The 27,864-nt window shown below is 38.2% G+C and overlaps 1 protein-coding gene and 1 long non-coding RNA gene across 6 annotated transcripts in view; one reads left to right on the forward strand and one right to left on the reverse strand.

The window, feature by feature from the left end:
- LOC138759385 (uncharacterized) overlaps positions 1–264 on the reverse strand; it is a 38,539-nt gene extending 38,275 nt beyond the window's left edge. For 2 of the 4 annotated variants that reach the window (XR_011354811.1, XR_011354809.1), the window contains exon 1: positions 63–264. This is a non-coding gene — a long non-coding RNA (uncharacterized lncRNA). The remainder of the gene's footprint in view (positions 1–62) is intronic. The other 2 variants (XR_011354812.1, XR_011354810.1) reach the window with 2 other exon arrangements.
- Positions 1–27,864, forward strand: part of aspscr1 (ASPSCR1 tether for SLC2A4, UBX domain containing) — a 223,055-nt gene that overhangs the window by 30,203 nt on the left and 164,988 nt on the right. For both annotated transcript variants that reach the window (XM_069929671.1, XM_069929670.1), the window contains exon 5: positions 25,544–25,601. In XM_069929671.1, the coding sequence (XP_069785772.1) occupies positions 25,544–25,601 (58 nt within the window). The remainder of the gene's footprint in view (positions 1–25,543; positions 25,602–27,864) is intronic.

Here is a 27,864-nt window from a genome sequence, read left to right on the forward strand (position 1 = left end):
AACTAGTGTATTAAATACCTTTTTCCAGTAACTACAAAGCTAGAACATATGATATAAAGTACCTTCCTGAGTTGTAAACTTATCACAGCAGTCTCAGCCTACTGGAACCAGACAACAGGCTGTGAGGTCCAGAGTGTAGGCAGCTTCAAGGACAACTCCCATGATACTTTGCTGCCCCCGGGACCATTGTGACATCAGCCTGGAGGGCTGCCAACACTCCCAGGGTCTCTGGGCTCTCAGCCCCGCACGAGCCTGCACCTCCATGACCCGGTTCACTTGCAGATCAGCCCAGCCTTCCACAAGTGCAAGGTAACTTTGTCTTTCTTTACACAGAGGCTTGCTGATCTGAGTTTTCTGTTTTCAGACCAACAGTTTCCTGTCAATTGTTGCAAGATGAATTGAGTATTGACTATAACACTACTAAAGATTTGTCTGTACTGCTGACTCAGGCTTTTTTGCTCTATGACCAGCTGTAAATATTCATTATTATTTATTTTTTCTTCTTCTTCCTCTTTTACATGTTATGCATTAAGTTTTATATATCTAGGAAGCTGCGGCATGTCTTTCATTGCATCTGTACTCGTGTATATGACAAACCTAAACTAGAAACCTGAGAAGAAGAGTATCAGGCTTTAGGAAGATTATGTCCCAATCTGGTTGCCTTCCCCAAGGAAGGACGTATGTGATGGAGGGAATGTGATAAAGCTTCACTAGATTGTTTCTTAGGAAAGATGATTTGGTGCATTAGGGTAATTAAACAGTTCTAATGTAAATACAGGAGATTTAATCTTATTGAAGCTTACAAGACTTGGACTGTCCACCTTGGAGATCAGAAGGATGAGGGGCGAATCTCATGAAAGCATTTTGAATGTTGAAAGGCCTGAAGATGTGGCAAAGTTATTTCCCATAGTAGGGGAGTCGAGGACAAGAGGGCACAACTTCAGGATTGAAGGGTATCCATTTAAAACAGTGATGCAGAGGAATTTCTTTAGCTGGAGAGCATCAAACCTTTGGAATTTACTACCACTGGTGGCTGTGGATGCCAAGTTGTTGGGTGTATTTAAGGCAGAGATTGATAGGGATCTGAATAGCCAAGGTATCAGAGGTTATGGAGAGAAGGCAAGGGAGTGTGGCTGAGTGGAGAATGGATCATGATGGAATGGCATAGAGGACTGGATGGGCTGAATGGCCTGCTTCTGCTCATATATCTTGTGGTTTAAGATTCTTGCAGGGTAGATAAAGGGATGATGCTTTCCTTGTCTGTGTGGTCCAGTACAAGGATTCACATTCTTAATAATAGTTCAGTCATTCAGGACAGATGAGAGAAAATTTCCCAGATAGAGAGTGGTTAATCTTTTGGAATTCTCTCAAGAATCCTGAGGTGATTCAGTTGTTGAGTCTATTCAAGAATGAGATCAATTCATTTTTAGGTATTAAGGAGTCTGTGGTTAATGCAGGAAAGTGGTGCTAAAAATAAAAGGCCAACTCTGATTTATCAGATGGCTAAGGAAGCCCTTAGAACTGAATGACCTACTCCTGCACCAGTTTCTTTATCAGCTGGAATTGGCACCGTTCTTCAAAACTGTTTTTATCTGAAAAAGTGAAAAGTGCTGGAAATACTCACCATGCGATAGTGCCTGACCTGAGAATTTCCAGCAATTATCCCAGAGTTCCAGCATCTCTCTTCATCCACCAAGTCTTTGCAACACCAAAGTATAATTTGCCCTTCCATCTCAGCCTCCTTTTCTCCATCACTCCCCTCCCCTCCCAAAAGAATGTCCCTTCATTTCATCCAAAACAGTTTTTTTTCAAATTAACCTTGAAAATGAATTGTGGCATGGTGTTCAAAATTGGGGGTCATCACAAATGAAGTGGATACTGAAATATTTTTCTGAAGGAAGTATTTATCAGATAGAAGGAGAAAAAAAGCCTGATTAGTTTTACCTCAGAAGCAGTGAGGCCAGTTCCAAGCACAGTGGCTGACCGAGCCGAATGCAGTGATTTTAAAAAAAAAAATCAGGCATACAATGTGGTAACAGGCCATTTTGGCCCATGAGCCCATGCCGCCCAATTACACCTGATTGACATACACGCCCAATATGTTTTTGAATGGTGGGAGGAAACTGGAACCCCCCCCCCCCCGGGGAAAACCCACACAGACATGGGGAGAATGCACAAACTCCTTACAGCACAGGATTCAAACCCAAGTCCTGATCGTTGGCACTGTAAAGACATTGTGCCAACTATGCCGATTAAACGTGGAATTTTTTGGTCTTCAAGGCTCAGCTAATCATTGGATATATCTGCTGTGTTACCAGAGAAGTCAATTTTACAAATGCCGTTGTTAATTTTTCAGAAACCTGACATCTTATTTCCAAATTTAAAAAAAAACTTTTTCAGTGAAAAATCCTTTTTTAAAAACCTTGAGAGTTCAGGCTGCATGAATTTTTTTCTTGATGTGTTCATGGAAAATAAAAAAAAGTATAGCCTGCATCTTAAAGTTAGAAATCAAAGTATATAAGTTGGGAATTGATGTTGAGACTATTCAAGATTGGTGAGGAAAAATTTAGAATATTGTGTGTAGTTCTGGTCCCCAAATTATCGGAAGGATATTAATAAGATAGAGAGGGTGCAGAGAAGATTTATTAAAATGTTGCGTGGATTTTAGAATCTAGATTACAAAGCAAGATTGAGTAGATTAGGTCTTTATTCATTGGATCGTAGAAGGTTGAGGGAGGATTTGATAGAGGGGGATAGATAGAGTAGATGTGAGTAGGTTCTTACCCTTGAGGGTAGGTGACATTCAAACAAGAGGTCCCGAGTTAAGAGTTAGGGGGCAAAAGTTTAGCAGTAACATGAAAGGGAGCTTCTTCACTCAGAGAGTGGTGGCTGAGTGGAATGACCTTTTTGGAAGAGGTGGTTGCAGTAAAGTCAATTTTGTCATTTAAGGAAATGTTGGATAGGTGCATGGATGTGAGGGGATTGGAGGGTTATGGGCAAAGTGCAGTTAAGTGGGATTAGAGGAGATCACTTAGATCGGTATGGATTAGAGGGGCCGAGATGGCCTGTTTCTGTACTGTAATTGTTATATGGTTATATGAAATGAGTTTCATATTATTCTAAATGCTTTATTCTCCCTCCACTGTTATAAAACAATTTATAAATAAATATAAAATTGTATAAAACAATGTTTAAAAAGTCAGATGAATTTTGCTTCATATATTATGTGAATGTAGCTTAGGTTGGCACGAGATTATTTTATGGTGATTTGTCAGTGTCCTAGAATGGACTTTCTGGCAATGTGAACCATAGGCTTCCACTGCAAGGAGATGCATGCTGCAGGAAGGAATTCTGATATTTTGTTTTTGTGTCAATGTTTCTCTCAAAAATTTTTCTTTTCTTGTTTCTTGACAAAGAGTGTTTGAATTTTGGAACCACTGCATCCAATATACAGATTTTAAATAACCAAGGGACTTCTATAGCCAGGGTAACCTAGTCTGGGTTATTCCACTCTGTTCACATTTTGCATTGGATATTGAATTTTTTGTAGTCAGTTCTGAGCACTGTTTTATTGTGGATGAGTTGACCCTGGAACAATTTATTGATCAGGTGGTAGATCTGTGGTGGTTGTTCAATATCACAAGTAACATTGACCTTTTACACTGTATCATGTTGATGAAGTCGTGGAATTTTATGTTGGTTTGGAAATTGAAATCAATATTTGTGCAGATATTGGTTCAGATGCATGTGAGTAGATTCACCACCGCAGCATTTTATTCAACCATGCATCAAGCTGAAAGGCTATATTCAAGATTCAATTTATTATCATAGTAATAAAACAGTGTCATGTTACACAAAATTTCTTTTTGCCTGCTGTAAGGCAGACAGATTCTCCACCAGCAGGAATTGCCTAAGTGCTTCTTACAGTCTTTCAGTCAGACTTAACAGATAGAGGGAGAGAGCAAGAGAGATTCCCCCTCCCCCCCCCCCCCCCCCCGAGTCACTGAGTGTCTGTAAATTCACCTCCAGCACTTCCGCAGCCCCTGCCTAAAACATTGGCAATCTGAGCTCATGATCCAAACCTCCGACACGGTCTGGAACCCTTCAGCACCCTCGGCACCTCCTTGCATCCTGGTTCCAATACCTGGTACTCCTCCAGCCAGTTCGAGCCAGCCTCGAGCAGTCTCCAACAACACACAGCTTTCACGGGTTTCTCACCTCGAATCACCAACAGCCCGCTGCATGCACTGGTCCCTCAGCCGTAGAGCTCCCTCACTGGTCCACCGCTGTGGTCACTGTCCCCGTGGTCATCTTCTTAGACAAGGTGTGCTCTTCCTGTCTTCTGGTGCCCTGCTCCAGCCCACCACTTCCCCGGAGTCTGCAGCCCCACGTGCCTGCTGCTGATTAATAGTTGCTTCCGTCTTGGGCGCTAACCTGCAGTTGTGGGATTTCAAATAAAACCACCGTCTGCTCCCTCAACAGGCCATCCAAAGCCCATGCAGAGCCGATGACAGTCAACTGGGTGGCTGGACCCCATGGAAGCGCTGCATCTCTGCTCCCTTGCTCCATGTGGGTCTGGACCAGCAGCAGTGGCACGAGAAGTAGATGGATATCAGGTTTAATTAAAATACCATAGGGTTTAACTTTCCATATGGGTGTTAAATTAAATGTTTTAGTTTAAAAAAAAATTAAAACATACAGCAGGATAACAGGCCCTTTCGGCCTTCGAGTCTGTGCCACCCAAGTTGCCCAATTAACCTCCAATCTCTGTACCTTTTGGAGGGTGGGAGGAAACTGGAGAACCTGGAAAAAACCCATAGTGCAGACTCCTTATGGGCAGTCCTGAACTTGAACTCTGGTCCCTGGCACCGTAATAGCATTGCGCTAACCACGGCACTAACTCTACTGGTGTTGTTGAAATGTGTCCATCCTGTGGTTCTCTGGAAAGTTATGACTTAATCCAAAGAGGGATTGTGTAAGTCAAGAATTGTTGAAATGTTAAATTTGACTACATTTTTTTTCTTATTTTCCTGTTACAAATCAATAAATTGCAAGGAGAAATTCTGTGAAATATTGAAATCTGTCATGGTGCTGTGGAAAGCTAATTCATTGATTAGCCAAGGCAGCACAATTTTGAATATGAGAGGGGGAAAAAAGTCTTGAAAGATCTCCCTAACATGATAGAGAAGCTACGTGAGTAGAAAGTTGAGTAATCTGCCACACTGAAGGTATTGAATCAATATGACTTCAAAAAAATTGGGATGCAGAATAATTACAACTGGAGAAAATTAGTTAGATCAAACACTTAAAGGTAAGAATTGGAGGAAATATTTGAGGTCAAAGGGGTTGATGTGAAATTATGGAGATGGAAGCCTTCAAAACCTTTTGGTACTGAACCGCATCCTTATCATTAACTTCAAGGGGGCATAGCGAGGTTAAGGGCGATAAAAGTTTACTGCAGAACTAAATCTGTACCTTATCCTTTATCTGCTTTAGCAGGTAGAATAATCGTTGCATATCAGGTTCAAACACTAATGCTTTTCTGGATTCAGCAATACCTGAAGTAGACATTAGTGTTGTGTGCATGTGTCTACACCTAGTCTTTCACTGAGCAGTTTTTCAGTTTAATGAAACTTGCCATATAATGGTTCTTGTAAATTTTTGGAGGATGCTATTTTAACTGTTGTTAGCAGAAACAAACCTAGATTCTCAAGGTGGAGCGTATGCCCCACTGGAATATTTTGGTGGGGTGTAGGAATATTTTGGGAAATAATTTTAAAAGTTGGTTTGAAAAAATAAACTCGTTATGTTGGCGTGAAAGATGTAACTTGGCAACACTGTCAATACAACACAATTGTGGTAACTTCCAAGTAAAATCACTTTGTTCATTTTATTTTCGTAACATGCATTTGTGCTCTTCCGATGTTTCTCTTAACTGTTGTTATCATTAGAAACAACCACTACTGCAGTTGATATCTACAGCAAGCTCAAAAAATTATTTTGATTGAAGATGAAATACCAAAATGATGGTGCACCTGCTATGATGGGTTTAAAATAAAAATCAGGATGTTTAAAATTAATGAAGGATGAAAATCCAAACATGTTGGTTTTGCACTGTTATCCACCAAAAAAACTTGGTTGCCAAGAAAGTTTTCCCTATTCTACATGAGCATTCTGTGATCAAGTGTATCAATGCCATCAAATCTAATGCCAAATGTGAACGACTGTTTAAGCAATTTTGTGTCGATTAAAATGCAGAACATGAGATTATTGCTTCACACTGAAGTAAGATGGTTGTTAAAGGGAAACTGCTTCAAAAGGTTTATGGAACTGTTTGAAGGACAAACCTGAAATGAAGCTCTTGCTAACAACAGATGGCAAAGCTTATGTGAATTACTTGACGGACATTTTTTGAGAAACTAAGTACATTGAACACGAAACTCCAAGTAGAAAATATGACGCTTGTTGATGCAAATACAAAGATATTTGGATTCATGACACTTCAAGAATTATGCCAAAGGAATATTTCTGCAAGAAATTTCAGTCAATTCTAGTGGTTGATTAAGTGTGAGATAACTAATGCTGCTACAAACATCATTGTTGACCATTTGAAAATGTTGGTTACCGACTTCACTGATAGATTTTGTGATTTAAAGGCAAATGATTTTTCCTATTGGTTAACTCAACCATTGCTGGTGGACTTATCTGAAGTCCAAGAGGAGTTATCTGAGTTGCAAAATGATGAATCTGTGAAAACTCTGTTCAAAGTGAAAGAAACATGATATGGCAGTCGAACAAGATCGAAAAGAAATACCCAATCTCGACTACTTTAGCAAGGGAACTATTGATACATTTTCCATCCACTTACTTAGTGGAATGTGACTTCATGCTGTTATTGATTTGCTACAAGCTAGGAGAAGCCGACTGGAAATTACAAAACTTGGAGAGTTAAGGTGGAAACTAACAAAATTAGTCCCTAGAATCAAAATAAAATCTGCAGCCAGTGTTAGGGGCAAATGAGACAATTGTTGAATGTGTGTTTCAAGTAGTAGTTGAATATGAAATGTGTGTTCCAGTGTATTCCCGACCTTAATTGTATTGAAATACACTTGCAGTAAATTTCTTTTGAATACAACTTTTTTCCCTCTAATGGTGGGAATGTTTTTTTGAAAAATTAAAGTGGGGCCTAGGGCAAAAAAGGTTGAGGACCACTGTGTTAAAGTGTGGTTATAATAGGTCCAAATTACATCTGTTTGCATTTTTCCTTTTGGAGAAACAAAAGCTTAAATTTTAGATGGAGAATTGCAACGTTTTGTTCCTTAGACAAAATTACATGAAATCATGATGGTGTGTTAGAGATCGGCCCATTTCTGCTCCTATGTCTTAAGGTCGTTGGACTTGGGTGTACCACTAACGTAATTGGTGCAGTTAAGTGGAATATTGTCTGGATCCTGAAAAATATTTCTCTGAATAGAAATTGAAGAATACTAGTGGAGCTAAAATAGATTTTATTTTTGTACTGCATTCTTTGCCAAAGTCTTTTTCTACATTCAGAATAAGTATAAAGTGTTTCATTTCCTTATGCTACCTTCTGATCTTGACAAGTTTCGTGATCTCAAATGATCAAGAGAAATGCAGGATTGTGCAGAGCTGAAGCTCTGTTTTATGGAACCTACTTTTGGTTTCAAGTGAAAACTGAAATTTGTATTTGATGGAGGTTAATGATGATTGTTGCTGAGTTTGAGAGTTTGCGTTTTAGGGGAGTATGCTCCATTTGTGACTTAAGGTAACCTTACTTCATTTGATTTCAATGGATAGAGGCACATTTATATGTTTGAAACACAAAAGTTTGCAGATGCTGGGATTGCTGGAAAAACTCAGAAATGCTGGAGGATCCCAGCTGGTCGTGTAGCGTCCATAGGAGGTACATTGCTGACATTTCTTCAAGAAGGGCTCAGGCCTGAAACGTCAGTAATATACCTTTACCTCCTAGATGCTGAGAGACCAGCTGAGTTCCTCCAGCATTTCTGTGTGTTTTTACATTTTTCTCTTTATTCAGGACATCAGATTCTGATAGATCTCATGAATCCAGGTTTCTTATTAACATTGTATCTAGGTGTATTGCGCCTATTTTTCCATTCAGTAAAGGATAATGCATGTCAAAAATATTAGTTTGTGCCTGTTTTCTTATTGTTTTATGAATAGGGTTTAAAGAATGCAGCAATATGGCATTGCCAGCTGTTTAATTCTTTCTGGGTTTGGATATCCTTATAAAATTCCTTTATTTTGAATCAGTGTAATGAACTGTATACAGTATTAAGGATGTGTCAGATTTCCACCAATTTGCATAGATTGCAAGTTAACTGAACTCTGATCTGATGTACGAATATTGTACTTCAGAGTTTGAACCCTGTGTGTCATAGAATGCAGAAGGAACTGTGAAAATTCTAAATTTATGTGAACAGTATGTACCATACCAATGCATATCATGGTGTTGATGTGATATTGACACGGTCTTGATTTGCATTCAGTTTAAAATGTCAGCAACTTCTCTGTCTATTTGCAGCATAATAGAGCTATCTCTCATTCTGAAATTGGCACTATGTGTGGCTACTCAAATTTAAAACTTCTTTCTTTGGCTTGGCTTCACGGACGAAGATTTATGAAGGGGTAATGTCCACGTCAGCTGCAGGCTCGTTTGTGGCTGACAAGTCCGATGCGGGACAGGCAGACACGTTGCAAGGGAAAATTGGTTGGTTGGGGTTGGGTGTTGGCTTTTTCCTCCTTTGTCTTTTGTCAGTGAGGTGGGCTCTGCGGTCTTCTTCAAAGGAGGTTGCTGCCCGCCGAACTGTGAGGCGCCAAGATGCACGGTTCGAGGCGAGATCAGCCCACTGGCAGTGGTCAATGTGGCAGGCACCAAGAGATTTCTTTAGGCAGTCCATGTACCTCTTCTTTGGTGCACCTCTGTCACGGTGGCCAGTGGAGAGCTCGCCCTATAACATGATCTTGGGAAGGCGATGGTCCTCCATTCTGGAGACATGACCTACCCAGCGCAGTTGGATCTTCACGCTGTGATGCAGTTGGCCAGGATGCTCTCGATAGAGCTCCTATAGAATAGAAGGTTGACATAATGGTGGCCGGTAAACTTTCCCGCTTCAGCCTTCTCAGGAAGTGCAGTTGCATTTGTACCTTCCTGACAAGTGAGGAGATTTTAAGTGTCCGCGATAGGACACTGGTTAAGTGAACTCCAAGGAACATTGAACACGACAGCACATTTCAGGCCCTTCAGTCCTCGACGTTGTGCTGGCCCATATTTTCCTTTAAAAAAAACCCTCCCTACCTCGTACACTATATTTTTCTTCCATCCATGTGCTTAAGTGTCTCTTAAATGATCATAATGATTCAGTCTGCACCACCATCCTTGGCAAGCCATTCCAGGCACCCACAACTCTGTGTGTGTGTATACCCCTGATATCTCCCTTAAACGTCCCTCCCTTCACTTTGGTGCTCTCCACTCTACTACAGAGTTGTTGATTTGTAGTGGAGGGTGATTGTTCCTGGTCCTCCTGAAGTCCACAATCATCTCCTTTGTCTTGTACATGTTGAGACTCAGTTTGTTACTCTTGCACCATTTTATGAGATTTTCCACTTCTTCTCAATAGTGTGATTCATTATTGCTGATGAGATCAACTACTCTTGCATCTGCTGAAAACTTGATGTCACTGTTGGAGATGGATCTGACAATGCAGTTGTGGGTTAGTAGTGTGAACAGGAATAGGCTGAGCACACAGCCCTGAGGTATCCCAGTGCTCAGCGTGAAGATGCTCGATATTCTGAGACTGACCTGGATCCATTAGGAAGTCCAGGATCCAGTTACAGAGAGGAGTGTTAAGTTCCAGGGAGGACCGGTTCTCCACCAGCCTTTTGGGAATGATTGTATTAAACGCTGAGCTAGTCAATGAGCAGCAGCCTGGTGTATGAGGCATCGTTCTCCAAATGGGCCAGGACAGAGTGACAAGGCTATAGTATCGTCTGTGGAACCGTTTCTTCTATAGGCAAATTGAAATAGATCCAGTGACGCTGGGAAGAATGCTTTAATGCCTTCCATCACCAGATGCTCAAAGCATTTCATAATGATGGTGGTCAGTGCCACAGCACAGTAGACATTGAGGCCTATTATTGTCGCTCTCTTGGTACCGGGAGGATGGTGGCTATCTTGAGCCCTGCTGAAATGATGGACTGCTGCAGGGAAGGGTTGAAGATGTCTGTGAATTCCTCCATCGATTGGTCTGCACAGTCCTTCAGTACCTGACCAGGTATGTTATTTGGTTCCTTTTGTGGGTTTACCTTGGATAGAGCTCTCCTCACCTCAACCACGGCAATGCAGGGGCCAGTTTGTCAAGGGAACACGGAGTAAAAGTTTCAGTGAAAGGGAGTCATATTTTTGGAGCAAATATTGATATATCTAGTATAGGTATCAGAAAATAGCCATTGAAGTAGATTTCAATGAACTAGACATAGAGGACAAAAATGTCTCAAACCAAAAAGAATAAAGAATGAATAGTTATCAAATCTGTGGTTAAAGGTAAAAGTGAGATGCAAGCTAAAGGAAATGTGAATTTGAAAATGAGGGAATGTAGTGTTGAGGAGGCAGTAGGCAGAAATGGATGAGGTCAACAAATGCGCTGATGGCAAGGTAGAATTTGAGAAAATTATACCATTTTTGAGCAGCCATAAATTGTGGTCAATGTGGTAAGCAGTAGCAATTGAGTTCCAAAGGTGGTTGTATGTTTGTCAAAATTTGAAAGACTTGCGTGGAACATTATCGGAACAAGGACAGATGTTATGGTAGGAATGCATCCCAGTAACTTGTTTCCCCTGGGATATAGAGGAGAAACCATTTTATTGCTTGAATTTTTTTTGTTGTATTGTGTTCCTTCTATAAACTTTAATGTACACCCCTTTGGTTAGCCTGTAGAGTTGACTGTTGTCTCCCACACAATGACCCATTGAGTTCCTCCAGCAGGTGTTTGTTGCTTCAGATTCCAACATCTCCAATCTCTGTGTTTCCAGTCTCTTTTTGTATCATACAACAGCATTTCACCATTTTTAATAGTGTTAGTGTGATACAATATTCACTGTTAATCCCCATTGATGTGAAGAATTTCCCTTTAAATTTACTAGTTTTTATTTTGGCACCTTTTTATTGAAAAAGGTTCAGTTTATTAATCATAGCATTGCAGAACTGAGGCTCAAGTTGCTATTTTGATACACTGATTTAAAAAAAATCTCTATCTATCATGAAAGAGAAATACCAGTTGTGCTTTTTCAATATTAAATCCTTTTATCAATGTATTATGCACATAATTAATATCTGCTGCCATTTTATGATTCTTTACTGTAGTTTTTTCCATAAAATTGATGTTTACTTCATTTCCTTCAGATATTCAATACTCTTCTGAAGGATAAGCAGTGTCTGCTTTTAATTATACTCAATTTGTAAAGAGTGAGAGCAGATGAAATGGTTGCTCTTTCACCCAAGAGCATCATCTCATCTGTCCTTTAATAGATTATAGTAAAGAACAAGTTCATCTTAGTCTAGGCAAAATTAATTATTGAATTCTCTTGAATGAAGATGAGAGCCCAACCACATGATGTATAGTCTGAACATCAAAAGAACAGCTGGATTTGGGCAAGAGATGGCATATTTAAAGTTGATGGTTTTTCCTTCTACAGATGCTGCTTGACTTGCTGAGCATTTTGTAGCCCAATCATATGTTCTTTTAAAAACCAAACCTTTCCAAGATTGAGTGAGTGAGATCTTCTGTTCTATACTGAGAATGTTCCTGTACATAAAAGATGTCAAGTGCTTCAGTTCTTGGTTCTCTCTTAACATGTTTTGTTTGGGCTGGAACATCAGAGACAAAAAAGGACGAGAGGAGGGTGGAGGGACGGTTTCTCTTGATGTTTTGTATTTGGTACGATTGTTCAATATATTTAAAATTATAACTAAAATATTACAAAAAATAGTAAGAAATGTGTGTTACAATAGGTTATTATTTTTTGCTTTGATTATCAACATTCATATTTTTATTCAGAAATAGATTTAAATGTATGCAAATAACCTTTAATAAAATCTTGAATCACAAGTGAATTGTTTGATTTATAAATTTAAATCTGTGGACCACAGGGACAAATAAAGGAAATAAAACATCTTTGTCCCAAACATATGGAGGTCACTGTATTCACTGAGGTCAACTCCATTGCTTCAATGGGCAGCAAATTCCATAGATTCACCTCCCTCTGGGAAAAGCAGTTCCTCCTCATCTCTGTCCTAAATCTACCACCCTGAATCTTGGGGCGATGTCCCCTAGTTCTAGTCTCCCCCACCAATGGAAATAACTTTTCTACCTCTGACTTATCAATGCATTTCATAATATATGATTTTATAAGATCCTCTCTCATTCTTCTAAATTCCAGGGAGTACAGTCCCAGACAAATGAATCTCTCTTCATAGGCTAACCACCTCATCTCTGGAATCAACCTGGTGAACCTCCTCTGTACCACCGCTAAAGCTCCAAATTATTTCAAGAAACCCCAGAGCTACTAAATAAAGTGACAAATTGCTTAGAGCATGAATCAGCAGAGAGGGGAATGTTGTTTGCTAATAATGGAAAATAAATGGTGACAATTCAAGAGAATTTAGGGGAAAATTCTCTGCTGGCTGGAGTTGCATGTACCATGAAGGAAATAAGTATTTTTTAAAATTTAGACATGTAGCACGTAACAGGCTTCTGGCTCCCAAGTGCCTGATGCCAAAATACCCCAATTAACTTAACACCTGTACGTTTTAAATGGTGGTAGGTAACTTGAGCGTCCGGAGGAAACCTATGCAAACCTGGGGAGAATGAACCCAAATCGCTGGCATTGTAACAGAGTTACAATATTACATCTTTCACCTCTGTTTCAGGCATTTCTGAGCACCTTGACCGAAGTCCAGATATCTGCTCTTCAATGATCTTACATTTTAAGGCCAGAACTGAACATGGTTATGAATTGCACAATGTTCAGTTCCATTTGAAACTTCTGAGCCAATGAATGAGCCAATATTTGCATACAGTAAAACATGGGGAGTGTTCATGTATGGGAAAATCTGGCAAGTAACATTTACCCTCAGTTTCAAACAATCTCCTGTGACATTCAAGGGCATTATCGTCACCGGCTTCTCAACACTGTCTACAGTTGATAACAAACTTAATGACCACCCACTTAAAACTCTGGCTTAAAAAGATAATCAGCAAATGGGTGTCCTGTAACAGGTGCCTCTCTTCCTAAATACCAAAGATTGATGGGTAAAACATGAAAACCTGTAGACACTGTGGTTGAAGTTAAAAAACACAATGCTGGAGAAACTTAGCAGGTCAAACAGCGTCTTTTATAAAGCAAATACATAACTGCTGATTCAGACTTGAGCCCTTCATCAAGGTATGTATGAGATCGATGGGTGTTATTCAGAGGAACTTGGGTATTTTCATACATGAATTAATGGAAATTAACGCACAGGTTCAGCAAGCATGTAAAAATCAAAACAGTCGTGGCTTTGGACAGATTTCTGATTGGATAATGACACACAAACACCAACTCACTTTCACTTCTTTCTGCACTAATTTATTCATTTTTAAAATATAATTTGTAACAATACTTGCACTTCTAATGCTACTGCAAAACAAGGAATTTAGTAACGTGCTCATGACAAAAAATTCTGATTCTGAAAATCTGATCTCGGTGACTGGAAGAACAGATGGAAGGTGCTGAATGGCCATCTCTGGTTTCTGATAATAGAAGAACAACTTGCTGGAAATGAACATTACAATAAAAGACTGCTTGTCACTGGCTAATGAAGAGTTTATTAATAAGAACAGTAATGGAACTTCAGCTCTCCTGTTGGAATTGATGAATTGATCAGTCTCGTTGCTGAGAGAAGATGATACCATGAATTTTCTTGCCGTCTGCAGAGACATTTCGAACATTTGGCTGGCCAGTGACTATTTCTGCCACTTGGAAATTTTTTCCATCCATGGTGTACACTGAAAATCAATCTCTTTTGGGAGGTCTCAAGTTCCACTGTAAGCAATTTTAGACGTGCATGAACAGTCAAAGTTCAGATTTATTGGCAGAGTATATACATGACATCACATACAACTCTGAGATTCATTTTTCTGTGGGCCAGGCAGAATTTCTACTTCTCGGTAAATGTACTCAAGAAGATACGTGTACAAAAGAGAAATGCAAACAAATTGTGCAATACAGAAAAAAATATTCAGGAATAAGTAATGTGCAGAGTAAGGGTCTTTAAATGAGATCTGTGAATCTGTTGTTAAAGGAGTCTGATGGTGGAGGGGGAGCAGCTATTCCTGAACCTGGAGTTACTAGTCTTGTGGCACCTAGACCTCTTTCCTGATGGCAGCCGCCAGAACAGAGCATGTCCTGGGTGGTGTGGATCATTGATGATTATGACTATTCTCTGACTGCAGTGTTTTATGTAGATTTTCTCAATGGTGGGGAGAGTTTTGCCTGTGATGTTCTGGGCTGTGCCTGTAACTAAAGGACTGGATTGTGGGAAAAGACAGGCCTATCCTGTGCAAATAAAAATCTAGATGAGTGGGTCAAGCTGGAATGAGAATCCAAGATTGTAATCCTTGCCCAGTCACTGATTTTTGTTTGCATTTGGAGACTGGGTCATGAGAACCAGATAGAGGAACAGGGACTTGAGAGGATGCTGAGGGAAAGGAAGGCTCCCAAAGGGCCTCAAGTGCTGAAGGCTTCCTCATTGTGTTGGAGGTTTGGATCTGGGATCAGGCTACCGACGGGTTGAACTGTATTGGAGTCCTGTGTGGCTGCGGGAGCAGTGGAGGCAAATCCATGGACTCTTGGTCTCTCGGGAGGGATTCTCTTTTGCTTCTCTTTCTCTGACTGTAAGGAGTGCTGGGCAATCTTAATGGCAAATCTTTATTTGCCTTATGGCAGACTAAAGGCAATTTCATGTAATATAACATTTCTGTTTTATTACATGATGATAAATAGTATCTGATGTGAAAGTGTCAGTCCATTTGAGGTGACTTCACTAATGACTCTAACTGATGAATTTTCATTCCATAAAAACTACTTGGTAAAGTAATAATCTGGAGTAATCAATGAAAATGTAGATTTGTAAATGGGAAAAGTATGTTGTTTCAAAATTATTGAAGTGCACAATATAAATAAAATTTTTATTACATAAATAGATTCAAAAACTAGTTCAGCATTTGTAAAATTCTATCCTTTGCCCACAATTTTCCTGTTATGTAGAAACTTGTGAGGATTCCAATATTTATACAGGTGAAATTAATGTTTTTCAAATTAACTCTAAGAAATGGTACTATTTATATAATTTATTATTGACACATTATAATGTGGCCTTGCAGAATGTGTCATGTTTCAGGTTTTTGATCTTGCATGTGTGTGTTGGTTATTAAGATTCCTGTAGCACTGTGTGATACCACTTTTTGTGGTTTGCTCAAAGGTTTAGCTGTCATTTTCACCATATGCTCAATGTTTCGTCTTATTGATGTGATGAAGCTCTTTGGAAACAATGTGTTCATAGACCTATAGGGCTGTTCACTTGGAGGTGTGGTAGTACTTATCTAATTGAACTTGTATGGTAGGCACTCTTTGAAGTGTGGACAACTTAAATTTAACATAATGTTGCAGCTTTTTAAATACAAAAATAGCACTCCATTAATTGTACCTCATGCCATGCTGCTTTACAATGGTCTGGGGATGAGTTCTGCATGCTGACAAGTCAAGCATTGAGCAAACAATGAGCTGCTGGAAGAACTTGGGTCACCAAGAATCCACAGGTGGAAATGGTCACTTAACATTCTGGGTCGGGGGCCCTTTATCGTGTTGAGTACTGACCCCTACTCTTCAAAAAGAACTGGGGTCAGGTTATTGTAAAAGCAAATATTCATGAAACATTCTTGGCGGTTAAAGGCTAAGATGAATGGCCTGATAAAGGAGGAAGGTCACTGCTGTTCCCCTATCTTTGGAAAAGAAAACATTTGATGCACTCACTGGAGTAGATTTGCTATGTACTTAATTTTTAAAAAAATTTATTTCTGAAGTAGGTTGCACTATTCTTAATGACGAGGACAAATGTTTACTTCTTGGTCTATTATGTAAGCAGCTTTTACATTCTCACCAGTGAGAATGAGACACCAAAGATTCTCGGGGTGAAACTTCATAAATCTTCTGTTTTTGATCTCGTCTCCATTACGATGCACAGGGAGGGAAACCCCTTTGTTATGTCAGCTACATTTTCCAGGATGAGAAAATCTGAATTCTTAAATTATAAACACGATAAAATTTAAATGTTACATAAATATTTTTTCAGCATATTCGTTCTTTAGGCAGAATATATTCTTGCTTTTTACATGCAAAGCAATTCCAATGGTCTGCAATGACATCAGTATAAAGTGGTCCTCAAGTTTATTTGTTCAGTAAAATGTGTTGGGAACTGGTGAAAACATATCAACTATAAAATTCTAATTAATACACTTAAAAATTACTTAAGACAAGGGTTAAAATTTCCTTTTTTTATAAAAAAAAAAGGGCATACCTGTAGTTAATTTCCTTAGAGAAATGCAGATGCAAACAAGGAGATGCTGGTGGAACTCAGTGGGTCAGGCAGCATCCATGGGTAGAAATGGTCAGTCAATATTTTGGGTTAAGACCCCGTATCAAGACCAAAATAACAACTTCCATCTTTCCTCATAAATAAAATATCATCCCCTTATTACTTTGTGTCGATAAAGGACCCTGAGCCAAAATGTTGACCGGCCATTTCTTCCCATGGTAGAGTTCCTCAGGAGCACATTGTCTGCTTTTTTAAAATATTTTTTAATTTTTACACTGTGAACCATATCAACCAAAATACATACAAACACTTCCCTCTTAAATATACACAGTGGCATTTTCTCCCCTTCTTTCCCCCTACCTTTCCTCCCACCCCCCTCCAAACTCATTAAACATTCAACATATACAATACAATAAAACCATGAAACAATGTCATCACACAATGAAAATAAACAAGAAAAATGTGTCATCTACTTTTACACTCTGGATCAAGTCATTTTGTCTTCTAATTATTTTAGGGGGTGGAGGTCCGAGGCAAGCCCTCTCTATATTCCATGTATGGTTCCCAAATTTGTTCAAATAATGTGACTTTATTTTTTCCAATGGAATACATTTATTCATTTCCATGTACCATTGCTGTACTCTGAGGCTCTCTTCTGATTTCCAAGTTGACATTATACATTTTTTTGCTACAGCTAAGGCTATCATAATAAATCTTTTTTTCACTTCATCCGGTTTGAGGCCTAATTCTTTACTTCTTGTATTACTTCGAAGAAAGATCTCTGGATTTTTTGGTATGTTGTTTTTTGTGATTTTATTTAATATCTGATTTAGATCTTCCCAAAACTTTCTCACTTTCTCACATTCCCCAATTGCATGTACTGTTGTTCCCGTTTCCTTCTTACAATGAAAACATCTATCTGATAATGTTGGATCCCATTTTGTAAAAACTTTTGGGGCGTGATATATAACCTGTGTAACCAATTATACTATATCTTGCGTAACCTTGTGTTTATTATATTCTTCATAGTAACAGAACACAACTTTTCCCATGTTTCATTTTTTATCTTTATGTTTATATATTTTTCCCACTTTTGTTTGGGTTTATAGCTTATTTCATAATTTTCCTTCTCTTGCAGCTTGATGTACATGTTCGTTATAAATCTTTTAATTATCATTGTGTCTGTAATCACATATACAAAGCTGCTTCCTTCTGGTAATCTCAGTCTGTTTCCCAATTTATCATTTCAGTTGATGGTATGCAAACATTGTACCATAAGTTATTCCATATTTGTACTTCATTTGTTCAAATGTTAATAAATTATTTCCCAAAAAACAATTTTCTATTCTTTTAATCCCTTTTCTCTCCCATTCTCTAAAGGAAAGGTTATCTATTGTAAAAGGGATTAGCTGATTTTGTGTCAATAATAATTTTGGTATATGGTAATTTGTTTTTTTCCTTTCTAAGTGGATCTTCTTCCATATATTGAATAAATGATGCAATACTGGTGAGCTTTTATATTGTACCAGCTTTTAATCCCACTTATAAAGTATATGTTCCGGTATATCTTCTCCCCTATTTTATCTAGCTCTATCTTAGTTCAATCTGGTTTTTCCCTTGTCTGATAAAAATCTGATAAATACCTTATTGTGCTGCTCTATAATAATTTTTAAATTTTGGTAACTGCAAACCACCTTGGTTGTACCTCTCTGTTAATTTATCTAACGCCATCCTCAGTTTCCCCCCTTTCCATAAAAATTTCCTTATTATTCTCTTTAGTTCGTTAAAGAATTTCTCTGTTAAGGGAATTGGTAATGATTGAAATAAGTATTGTATCCTTGGGAAGACGTTCATTTTAATGCAATTTACCCTCCCTATCAACGTTGGCGGTAATTCTTTCCAATGTTCTAAGTCTTCCTGTAATTTCTTTATTAGTGGCTGATAATTTAATTTGTACAAGTGTCTTAAATTATTATCTAATCTAATACCTAGGTATCGGATTGCTTGTGTTTGATATTTAAATGGTGATTCTTTTTAAAATTCTGTATAATCTGTATTACTCATTGGTATCGCTTCACTTTTATTTGTGTTGATCTTGTACCCAGATATGTCTCCATATTCCTTCAATTTCTTATGTAGTTCTTTTATTGATATTTCTGGTTTTGTTAAGTATACTATGATGTCATCTGCAAAAAAACTGATTTTATACTCTTTCTCCTTTATTTTTATTCCTTTTATTTTATTTTCTATACTTATCAGTTCTGCCAATGGTTCTATAGCTAAAGCGAACAGTGAGGGAGATAATGGACATCCCTGCCAAGTTGAATAAATAATTCCATTCTACCCTTTCAAAGGCTTTTTCTGCGTCTAAAGCACTGTTGGCTTCTTATTTCCTTGAACTGCATGAATTAGATTAATAAATTTACAGACATTATCTGCTGTTCATCTTTTCTTAATAAATCCAGTTTGATCTTGTTTTACTATTTTTGGTACACAGTCGGTCAATCTGTTTGCTATTAATTTTGCTATTATCTTGTAATCTAAATTAAGTAGAGATATTGGTCTATATGATGCTGGTGTTAGTGGATCCTTCCCCATCTTTAGTATTACTGTAATTATTGCTGTCTTACATGAATCTGGCAAGTTTTGTGTTTCTTCTATCTGGTTCATTACTTCCAGGAAAAGAGGAATTAATAACTCTTTAAATGTTTTATAGAATTCTATTGGGAATCCATCCTCTCCAGGTGTTTTATTCTTTGGCAGCTTTTTTAATATATCCTGTACTTTCTCTATTTCAAATGGGTTTATCAGTTTGTTTTGTTCCTCTTCTTGCAATTTCGGCAGTTCAATTTTACCTAAAAACTCTTCTATCTTATCATCTTTCCCCTCGTTCTCAGTTTGGTATAATTGTTCATAAAATTCCTTAAAGTTCTCATTAATCTCCATTGGATTATATGTAATTTGTTTGTCCTTTTTCCTTGATGCCAATACAGTTCTTTTAGCTTGTTCTATTTTAAGTTGCCAGGCTAATAATTTGTGTGTTTTTTCTCCTAGTTTATAATACTTTTTCTTTATTTTCATTATGTTCTTCTCCACCTTGTACGATTGTAGTTTCGTATTTTATTTTTTTCTCCACCAATTCTCTTCTTTTTGTTATATCATCCCTTATTGCTAGTTCTTTTTCTGTACTTACTATCTCCCTTTCCAACTGTTCTATTTCCCGATTGTAGTCCTTTTTCATCTTAGTTACATAACTTATTATCTGCCCTCTAATGAAGGCTTTCATTGCATCCCATAATATAAATTTGTTTTTCACTCATTCTGTATTTATTTCAAAGTATGTTTTAATTTGGCATTCAATAAACTCTAAATTCCTGCCTTTTAAGCAGCATGCTAACGTTTTACCGTTAACGTTTTACCACTAACGTTTAATCTCCATCTATATGTTCTTGGTGGGATGTCCTCTAGTTCTATTGCTAATAACAGGGGTGAATGATCAGATAGCAATCTAGCTTTATATTCAGTTTTCCTAACTCTCCCTTGAATATGGGCCGACAACAAAAACATATCAATCCTTGAGTATGTTTTATGCCTACTTGAATAATATGAGTATTCCTTCTCCCTTGGGTGCTGCCTCCTCCATATATCCATAAGTTTCATTTTCTGCATTGATTTAACCATAACTTTGGCCACTTTATTCTTTTTGCTATTCTTTTGTCCAGTTTTATCCAACATTGGATCCAAATTAAGGTTAAAATCCCCTCCTATCAATTTATTCCCTTGTGTATCTACAATCTTCAAAAAAATATCTTGCATAAATTTTTGATCCTCTTCATTGGGTGCATATGTATTGATCAAATTCCCAAATTCTGAATATATCTGACACCTTATCATTACATACCTCCCTGCTGGATCTATTATTTCCTCCTCTATTTTGATTGGTACATTTTTATTAATTAATATAGCTACTCCTCTGGCTTTTGAATTATATGATGCTGCCGCAATGTGCCCTACCCAGACTCTCTTTAATTTATGTTCCACTTCAGTTAATGCGTTTCCTGCACAAATTCTATGTCTATTTTTTTCTTTTTTTTCAGGAAATTTAATAGCCTCTTTTGTTTAATTTGGTTTTATATAGTCCTATAATTCAACATGGCCATCTCATACCCTGTTTACACCTCATTTTCGCTTCCTCACCACCACCATCCCCCTTTTCATCTCTCAGTTTTCCCTTTTTAAACTCAATGTATGACAACACATTTAAAACATAAAATACTTCAACAACTCCCATATCCAATATTCCCTTAGCCCCAAATGTCGTCACCCCTCTCTGAATGGTCCTTTATCCTTTGCCGGGCAACCACAACTCCCCTTTCCATTTGGATTGCAAATCCGCTCGCAAGCATCAACTGATTTCGCAGTGACGGTTATTCTCTCCCACCCAACCCCACCAGAAAAGTTTTTTTTTCCACATAGAACAAAGCTCATCCTCTTTTTTTTCCCCCTTACTTCCTTTCTTCCCTTCTCTTTCCTTTCTTTAGTTCTTTACATATACATTATTTTCACATCTTTATATGTATTTTATCGCCATTCTTCATTCTTATTACATCTCTTCATCTCTCCTTCTGACCTGCAGGCGTTCTGCAAATTCTCGTGCTTCCTCCGGATCCGAGAACAGTCTGTTTTGCTCCCTGGGGATAAATATTTTAAGCACAGCTGGATATCTTAACATAAATTTATAACCCTTTTTCCATAGGATCGATTTTGCTGTATTAAACTCCTTCCTCTTCTTTAAGAGTTCAAAACTTGTCTGGGTAAAAAAATATTTTTTGACCTTTGTATTCCAATAGTTTTTTGTCTTCTCTAATTTTATTCCTTGCCCGCTCCAGTATATTTTCTTTTGTCATATATCTCAAAAATGTTATGAAAACGGATCTTGGTTTTTGATGTGTCTGTGGTTTCAGAGCTAGTGTTCTGTGTGCCCTTTCTATTTCCATTCCTTCCTGTATTTCTGGCATTCCCAGGACCTTTGGGATCCATTCTTTTATAAATTCCTTCATGTCTGTGCCTTCTTCACCCTCCTTCAGGCCCACTATTTTTATGTTGTTTCGCCTACTATAATTTTCCATTATATCCATCTTCTGAGCTAACAAGTCTTGTGACTCTGTAACTTTTTTGTCACTTTCTTCCAATTTTCTTCTTAAGTTATTTACTTCAATTTCTACAGCCGTTTCTCGTTCTTCCACATTTTCTAATCTTTTCCCTATTTCTGTCATGACCAGCTCTAATCTATTCACTTTTTCTTCTGTATTTTTCATTTTTCTTTTCATTTCACTAAATTCTAATGTCAACCATTCTTTTAATGATCTCATTTGTTCTTGAAAAATTTTTTAATCTATATTCTGTCCATCTGTTTTACCTTCTATTTCTCTGTACAGATCTTGGTCTTCTTCTTCCTCTTCTTTTGTGTCTGTCTTCTTCTCTTCCTTGTATCTGTGTCTCTTCTGACTTTCCTGATGAGTTGCTTGACTCACTTTGCTGGGCTTTTTCTTGCTTGGCTTCTTGCTGTTGGTCCTCTTCTTCTGGGCTACTCATCTGTTGGGCCTCCTACTGCTGCTCTTCTTTCCTTTTACTCCCTTTCCTGTTGCTTTCCTCTTCTTCCAGCTGAGACCCTTGGTGTCGGGCATCCCTCAGCTGGTCGCGTTGTGTTTGCCTGCGCCTCAGCTGAGCCCCCCTCCCGTCAGTGTTCTCCTTCTCTTTAGTAAGTGCACTTTTGTTTGCCTCAAAGAGCCATTTTTGCAGTCCAGTGGTCAGGGTGGGGGGGGGGGAGTTGCGACTCTGCGGGGTCATCGCCAACCTTGGAGAATGGGCCCTCTTCTCCACAATGGCCCCCTGTTTCTTCATGTAGGTAAGGCCTTCTCCTTTCTCTTCCGGCGTCTTTTCTTCTTTTTTTCCCGTTGTTTTTACTTTTTCCTTCTTGAGTGCCATTTTCTTTCTTTTCTCTACAACTTTATCTTTTATTTGTTATCTTTTGTATTTCTTGAACTTTGTATTTTCTTCACTTTATTTCTTCTTTTCTGGAGAGGGCTGGTATTCCCCTGCCGGCCACTACATCACATGACTCCTTCGCACATTGTCTGCTTTAACATAGAAACATAGAAACATAGAAGATAGGAGCAGGAGTAGGTCATTCGAATTCCATTCTGTTGTTTCCAACTCTTGAAAGAGTTTGGAAGTATTCATTCTAACATGTTCCACAATCACAGGTGTTTCCTACAACATTAAGAGATGGGAAATATATCTTTCTCAAGATGTCTGTAAACACTGGGGCCCATAAGGTAAGGTTGATAGATGAGCATTTGGTCTGATGATGTTATAACCTTGTCCCTCCATTCTGTCCAGACCCATCTGGAAAACAACGCCTCATGCGCCAGGCTGCTATTCATTAACTTCAGCTGACCATTTCATGCGAACATTTTCCAAAAGCTGGTGGAGAAGCTGTCCTCACTGGAACTCAACAGCCCTTTCTGTAACTGGATTCCGGACTTGCTAATGGAAAGACCACCATCTGTTTGGGTCAGTAGCAGAATGTCGAGCACCATCATGCTTAGCTCTGGTGCACCTCAGGGCTGTGCGCTCAGCCCACTCCTGTTCGTGCTTCAGATTCACGACTGCATCACCAGATCACTTCCAACAGAATCATCAAGCTTGCAGATGACAAGACAATAGTTGGCCTCAGTAACAGAAAAGAGATGGAAAATGTCATGAAATGGTGCAAGAGTTACAACCTAATTCTTAATGTGGACAGGATGAAGGGGATGATCGTGGACTTCAGGAGTACCAGGAATGATCACCGTCCACGACACATTAATAGCTCGGAAGTGGAGAGAGTAGAGAGCACCAAGTTTCTTAGAGTCCTCTTAAGAGGTGACTTCTACCGGACACATAAACATTTCACTTGTCATGAAGGCATGATAGTGACTGCATTTCCTGAGAAGACTGAGGCGGGCAAGGCTACCGGACACCATCCTGTCAACTTACTACAGGAGCTCTATCAAGAGCAACCTGGCCGGCTGCATCACAGTTGCTGTGGAGCATTAGAAAGGAGGTCAATCCACAAGACAATAAGAATATTCATCTCCTCTCATCGACATGATCTACCAGGATCATTGTTTAAACAGGGTTCACAAAATCACTGAGGACCCCAATCATCCCACACACAGTATCTTCCAGCTACTCCCATTGATACAGGAGTATCAGAGCCAGAACCATTAGTCTTCCCATGGGCAGTGCTGAACAATTGAGGAACAGCTCATACAAACCTTCCGAGACACTACTATCTATTTACCAATATTTATTTTTATATGTGTATATACATACTGTATATGTATTATTTGTATGTATGCATGTTATATCTGGATGTACATTTGCATGTTTTTGCCGCGAGGACCAGAGAATGCTCCTCAAACCGTGCATCTTGGCGCCTCACAGTTTGGCGGGCAGCAACCTCCTTTGACGAAGACCGCAGAGCCCACCTCACTGACAAAAGGCAAAGGAGGAAAAACCCAACACCCAACCCCAACCAACCAATTTTCCCCTGCAACCGCTGCAACCGTGTCTGCCTGTCCCGCATCGGACTTGTCAGCCACCAACGAGCCTGCAGCTGATGTGGACATTTTACCCCCTCCATAAATCTTCGTCCGCGAAGCCAAGCCAAAGAAGAAGACAATTGAATGGTAACAAATTTGAACTTTAGTGCTGCACCCTCACTGGAAGAGGTGGTAGACGAAGGGACATTTGTAATGGATAAAAGACATTTTTTACATTTACAGAGCTAGGAAAGGTTTAAAGGGATATGGGCAAAATGCCATGGGGGATTACTTGGTCATCATGGACGTTTGGCTGAAGAGCCTGTTTCCATGCTCCAGAACTCTGACTAGTCACTCCTTGTGTGGAATATACTATGTTTGGTTATTTAACATGTGTTACCAGTTCTGCTCTGATGCCATCAGAAAGAGGAAACGTTGCATATTGTTTACATTTCACCTCTTGCCTCATTATGTTCTTGTGATCTTAAATTTTTATTATTTTCTTATTGTGATCTTCTTTGCTTTGAGTAAATGCATCATCTGTATGTTTAGGAAGTTAGCTTATTTCCACGTGATTCAAAGCCACAAATATAAATTTTGCCTATCTGTGTTGGAAAAATGAGCAGAGTTATCATGTAACATGAATAAATTAAGAAATTTTTGATAAGAAGGTTGATATGCTGTCTTAATCAGCATTTGCAGCCCCCCCTTTTTTTTTAAGAATTGACAGAGATGTAGATGAAAATGATTGAAAATCACTGATTAGCCCAGTCTTTAAAAACTTGTTGGATTTATTTAAAATCAGTGTTGTCAACAATTTGGAACCAGATTTTTTGGTCACAGATGGTGCTAAAATGATCAAACAGTGCACTTTGTTCGGAGCCAGGTGAGGTTTGATTCACTTTCATGTTGGCACTGAGAGTGACATTGTGGAGTGCTACTGCCTCCATATACGCTCTGTACTGTCAACACCTTTAAGCTTGTGGTAGATGGATAAGCATCTGGAGTGTGTCTTTAGTGTGGAGATGTTGACAGCTGTTTATAGTTACACGTTAGCAGTTGTAACTGGGTTACCCAAGGTATTTCTTAGTGGATCAAATTAAAATCTGTGTGGCATTGACTTTTGCGGAACAAAAACAGTTAAAAGACCTGAAGGTTCATGATGTTTTTATTGCCCTTGCTTCAAGTTTTGATCGTGAGCTCTCTGTGCACCAAGGTGATAAATATTTTTGCCCTGTACAAGATCAAATGTTGACATTTTTTTTCCCTGTTTTATTAGGGTTACTGAACAGCAGCTGTTGGAAGCGATTCCAGTCTGTGTTTATATGAGAAATGAGGTAAGTAAAGGAAAAAAAAATCCTGCTTTTTAATAGCTAGCTACTGTGTGTAAATGACCCTTGCTATTAAATTGTTTTGACATTTTTTTGCAGCTTGACCATGCCTTTATAATATGTCCCAATGTTGTAGACTTTTATCTGATTCATTCTGTGACATTAGTTTTTTTTCAGATGGAATGAGCAAGTAATTTGAGTCATTTGTTCAGATTGTATTGACTTAACGTCAAATGGCACAGCAATGAGCACTTCATTTCACCACGTCAAAGCTGACTGTTGAGCATCCACTCAAATTCGTTTTATTTAACCTACACTTCTTTGCAGTTCCTGCTTGTTGAGGTACTGAAATAATCCAAGAGTCTGTGCTCCCAATACCCCTCAGGTAATTTAAATTTGTTCCATAAAATTTTAGTGCTCAGGGTACTCGAACATCTTTAGCACCAAAGACAATTTGAATAATTTGTGAAATTCCAGTCAAGCTCATGAGAAAAATCTGGAACCTTCCACCTCAATGTTCTAATCTCGGTGTCTTCATTTCCTTTCTATGTGAATCTTCTTCCAAATGTTGAGCAGATGGTGCAGTACTGGTGAACTTTTATGTTGCACCAGCTTTTCATCCCACTTATATAGTATATGTTCTGGTACCTTCTCCCCTATTTTATCTAGCTCTAATCTGGTTTTTCCCTTGTTTGATAAAAATCTGATAGATATCTTAATTGTGCTGCTCTATAATAATTCTTAAAGTTTGGTAGCTGTAAGCCCCCTTGTTTGTTAATTTATCTAGCGCTATCCTCGGTTCCCCCCCTTTCCATAAGAATTTCCTTATTATTTTCTTTAGTTCATTGAAGAATTTCTCTGTTAAAGGAATTGGTAACGATTGAAATAGGTATTGTATCCTTGGGAAGATATTCATTTTAATGCAATTTACCCTTCCTATCAGTGTTAGTGGTAAATCTTTCCAATGTTCTAAGTCATCTTGTAATTTCTTCATTAATGGCTGATAATTTAACTTGTATAGATGGGCTAGATTCTTATCTAGTCGAATACCTAGGTATCGGATTGCTTGTGTTTGCCATTTAAATGGTGATTCATTCTTAAACTTCGTGAAATCCACATTATTCATTGGCATCGCTTCACTTTTATTTGCGTCGATCTTGTACCCCGATACTTCTCCATATTCCTTCAATTTCTTATGTAATTCTTTTATTGATATTTCTGGTTCTGTTAACTATGATGTCATCTGCAAATAAACTGATTTTATATTTCTTCTCTTTTATTTCTATCCCTTTTATTTTATTTTATTTTAAAATCACAAAAAGCAACATATCAAAAAGTCCAGAGATCTTTCTTCTAAGTAATATAAGAAGTAAAGAACTAGGCCTCAATTTGGATGAAGCACAAAAAAGATTTATTATGATAGCCTTAGCTGTAGCAAAAAAAATATAATGTTAACCTGGAAATCAGAAGAGAGCCTGAGAGTACAGCAATGGTACATAGAAATGAATAAATGTATTCTATTGCAAAACATATAATTTAAGAAATAACGTCATAGTATTCGAACAAATTTGGGAACTGTACATGGAACACAACAGAGAGGGCCTACCGTGGACCTCCAACCCCTAAAATGACAGAATGAGAAGAAGATTAAATGAACTGACCCAGTGTGTAAAAGTAGATAACACAATTTTCTTGTTTATTTTCATTGTGTGATGACATTGTTTAATGGGTTTATTGTATTGTATATGTTGAATGTTTAGTGGATAGAGAGGGGGGTGGGAAGAAGGGAGGGAAGGGAGGGGGAAACGGGGAGAAAATGACACTGTGTATATTCAAGAGGGAAATGTTTGTGTGTATTTTGGTTAATATGGTTCATAGTGTGAAAAATAAAAGAATTATTAAAAAAAAGAATATGGAATTGGATGAAGAGACTCTGTATGCTTGAACCAACCCAAGGAGTTTTTTTTTAAAAGGCTACCTTTTCAAAATAAATATAGATATATGAATATGTACGAAAATTGTGTTCAAGAAATGGTAACCTTGTCCTTTCCAGAGCCTGAGTAGAATGATATTACAGCTGTTGAATCTTCAAAGCATTCAGTGGAAGTACTTTGAGCGATGTGACATTTGTTTTGCTGCAGGAATATCAGAATAAATAAGTGTAAATCCATTTTATACTTGTTTTCAATCAGTTTCAGTTGATCTGAACCAATAAATCTTTCATCTGCAGAATGATTGACTCAGTTGCCACTTAATTAATTATTTCAAG

The sequence above is a fragment of the Narcine bancroftii genome, chromosome 3 (assembly GCF_036971445.1).
Source record: "Narcine bancroftii isolate sNarBan1 chromosome 3, sNarBan1.hap1, whole genome shotgun sequence".
Classification (NCBI taxonomy): Eukaryota; Metazoa; Chordata; class Chondrichthyes; order Torpediniformes; family Narcinidae; genus Narcine; species Narcine bancroftii.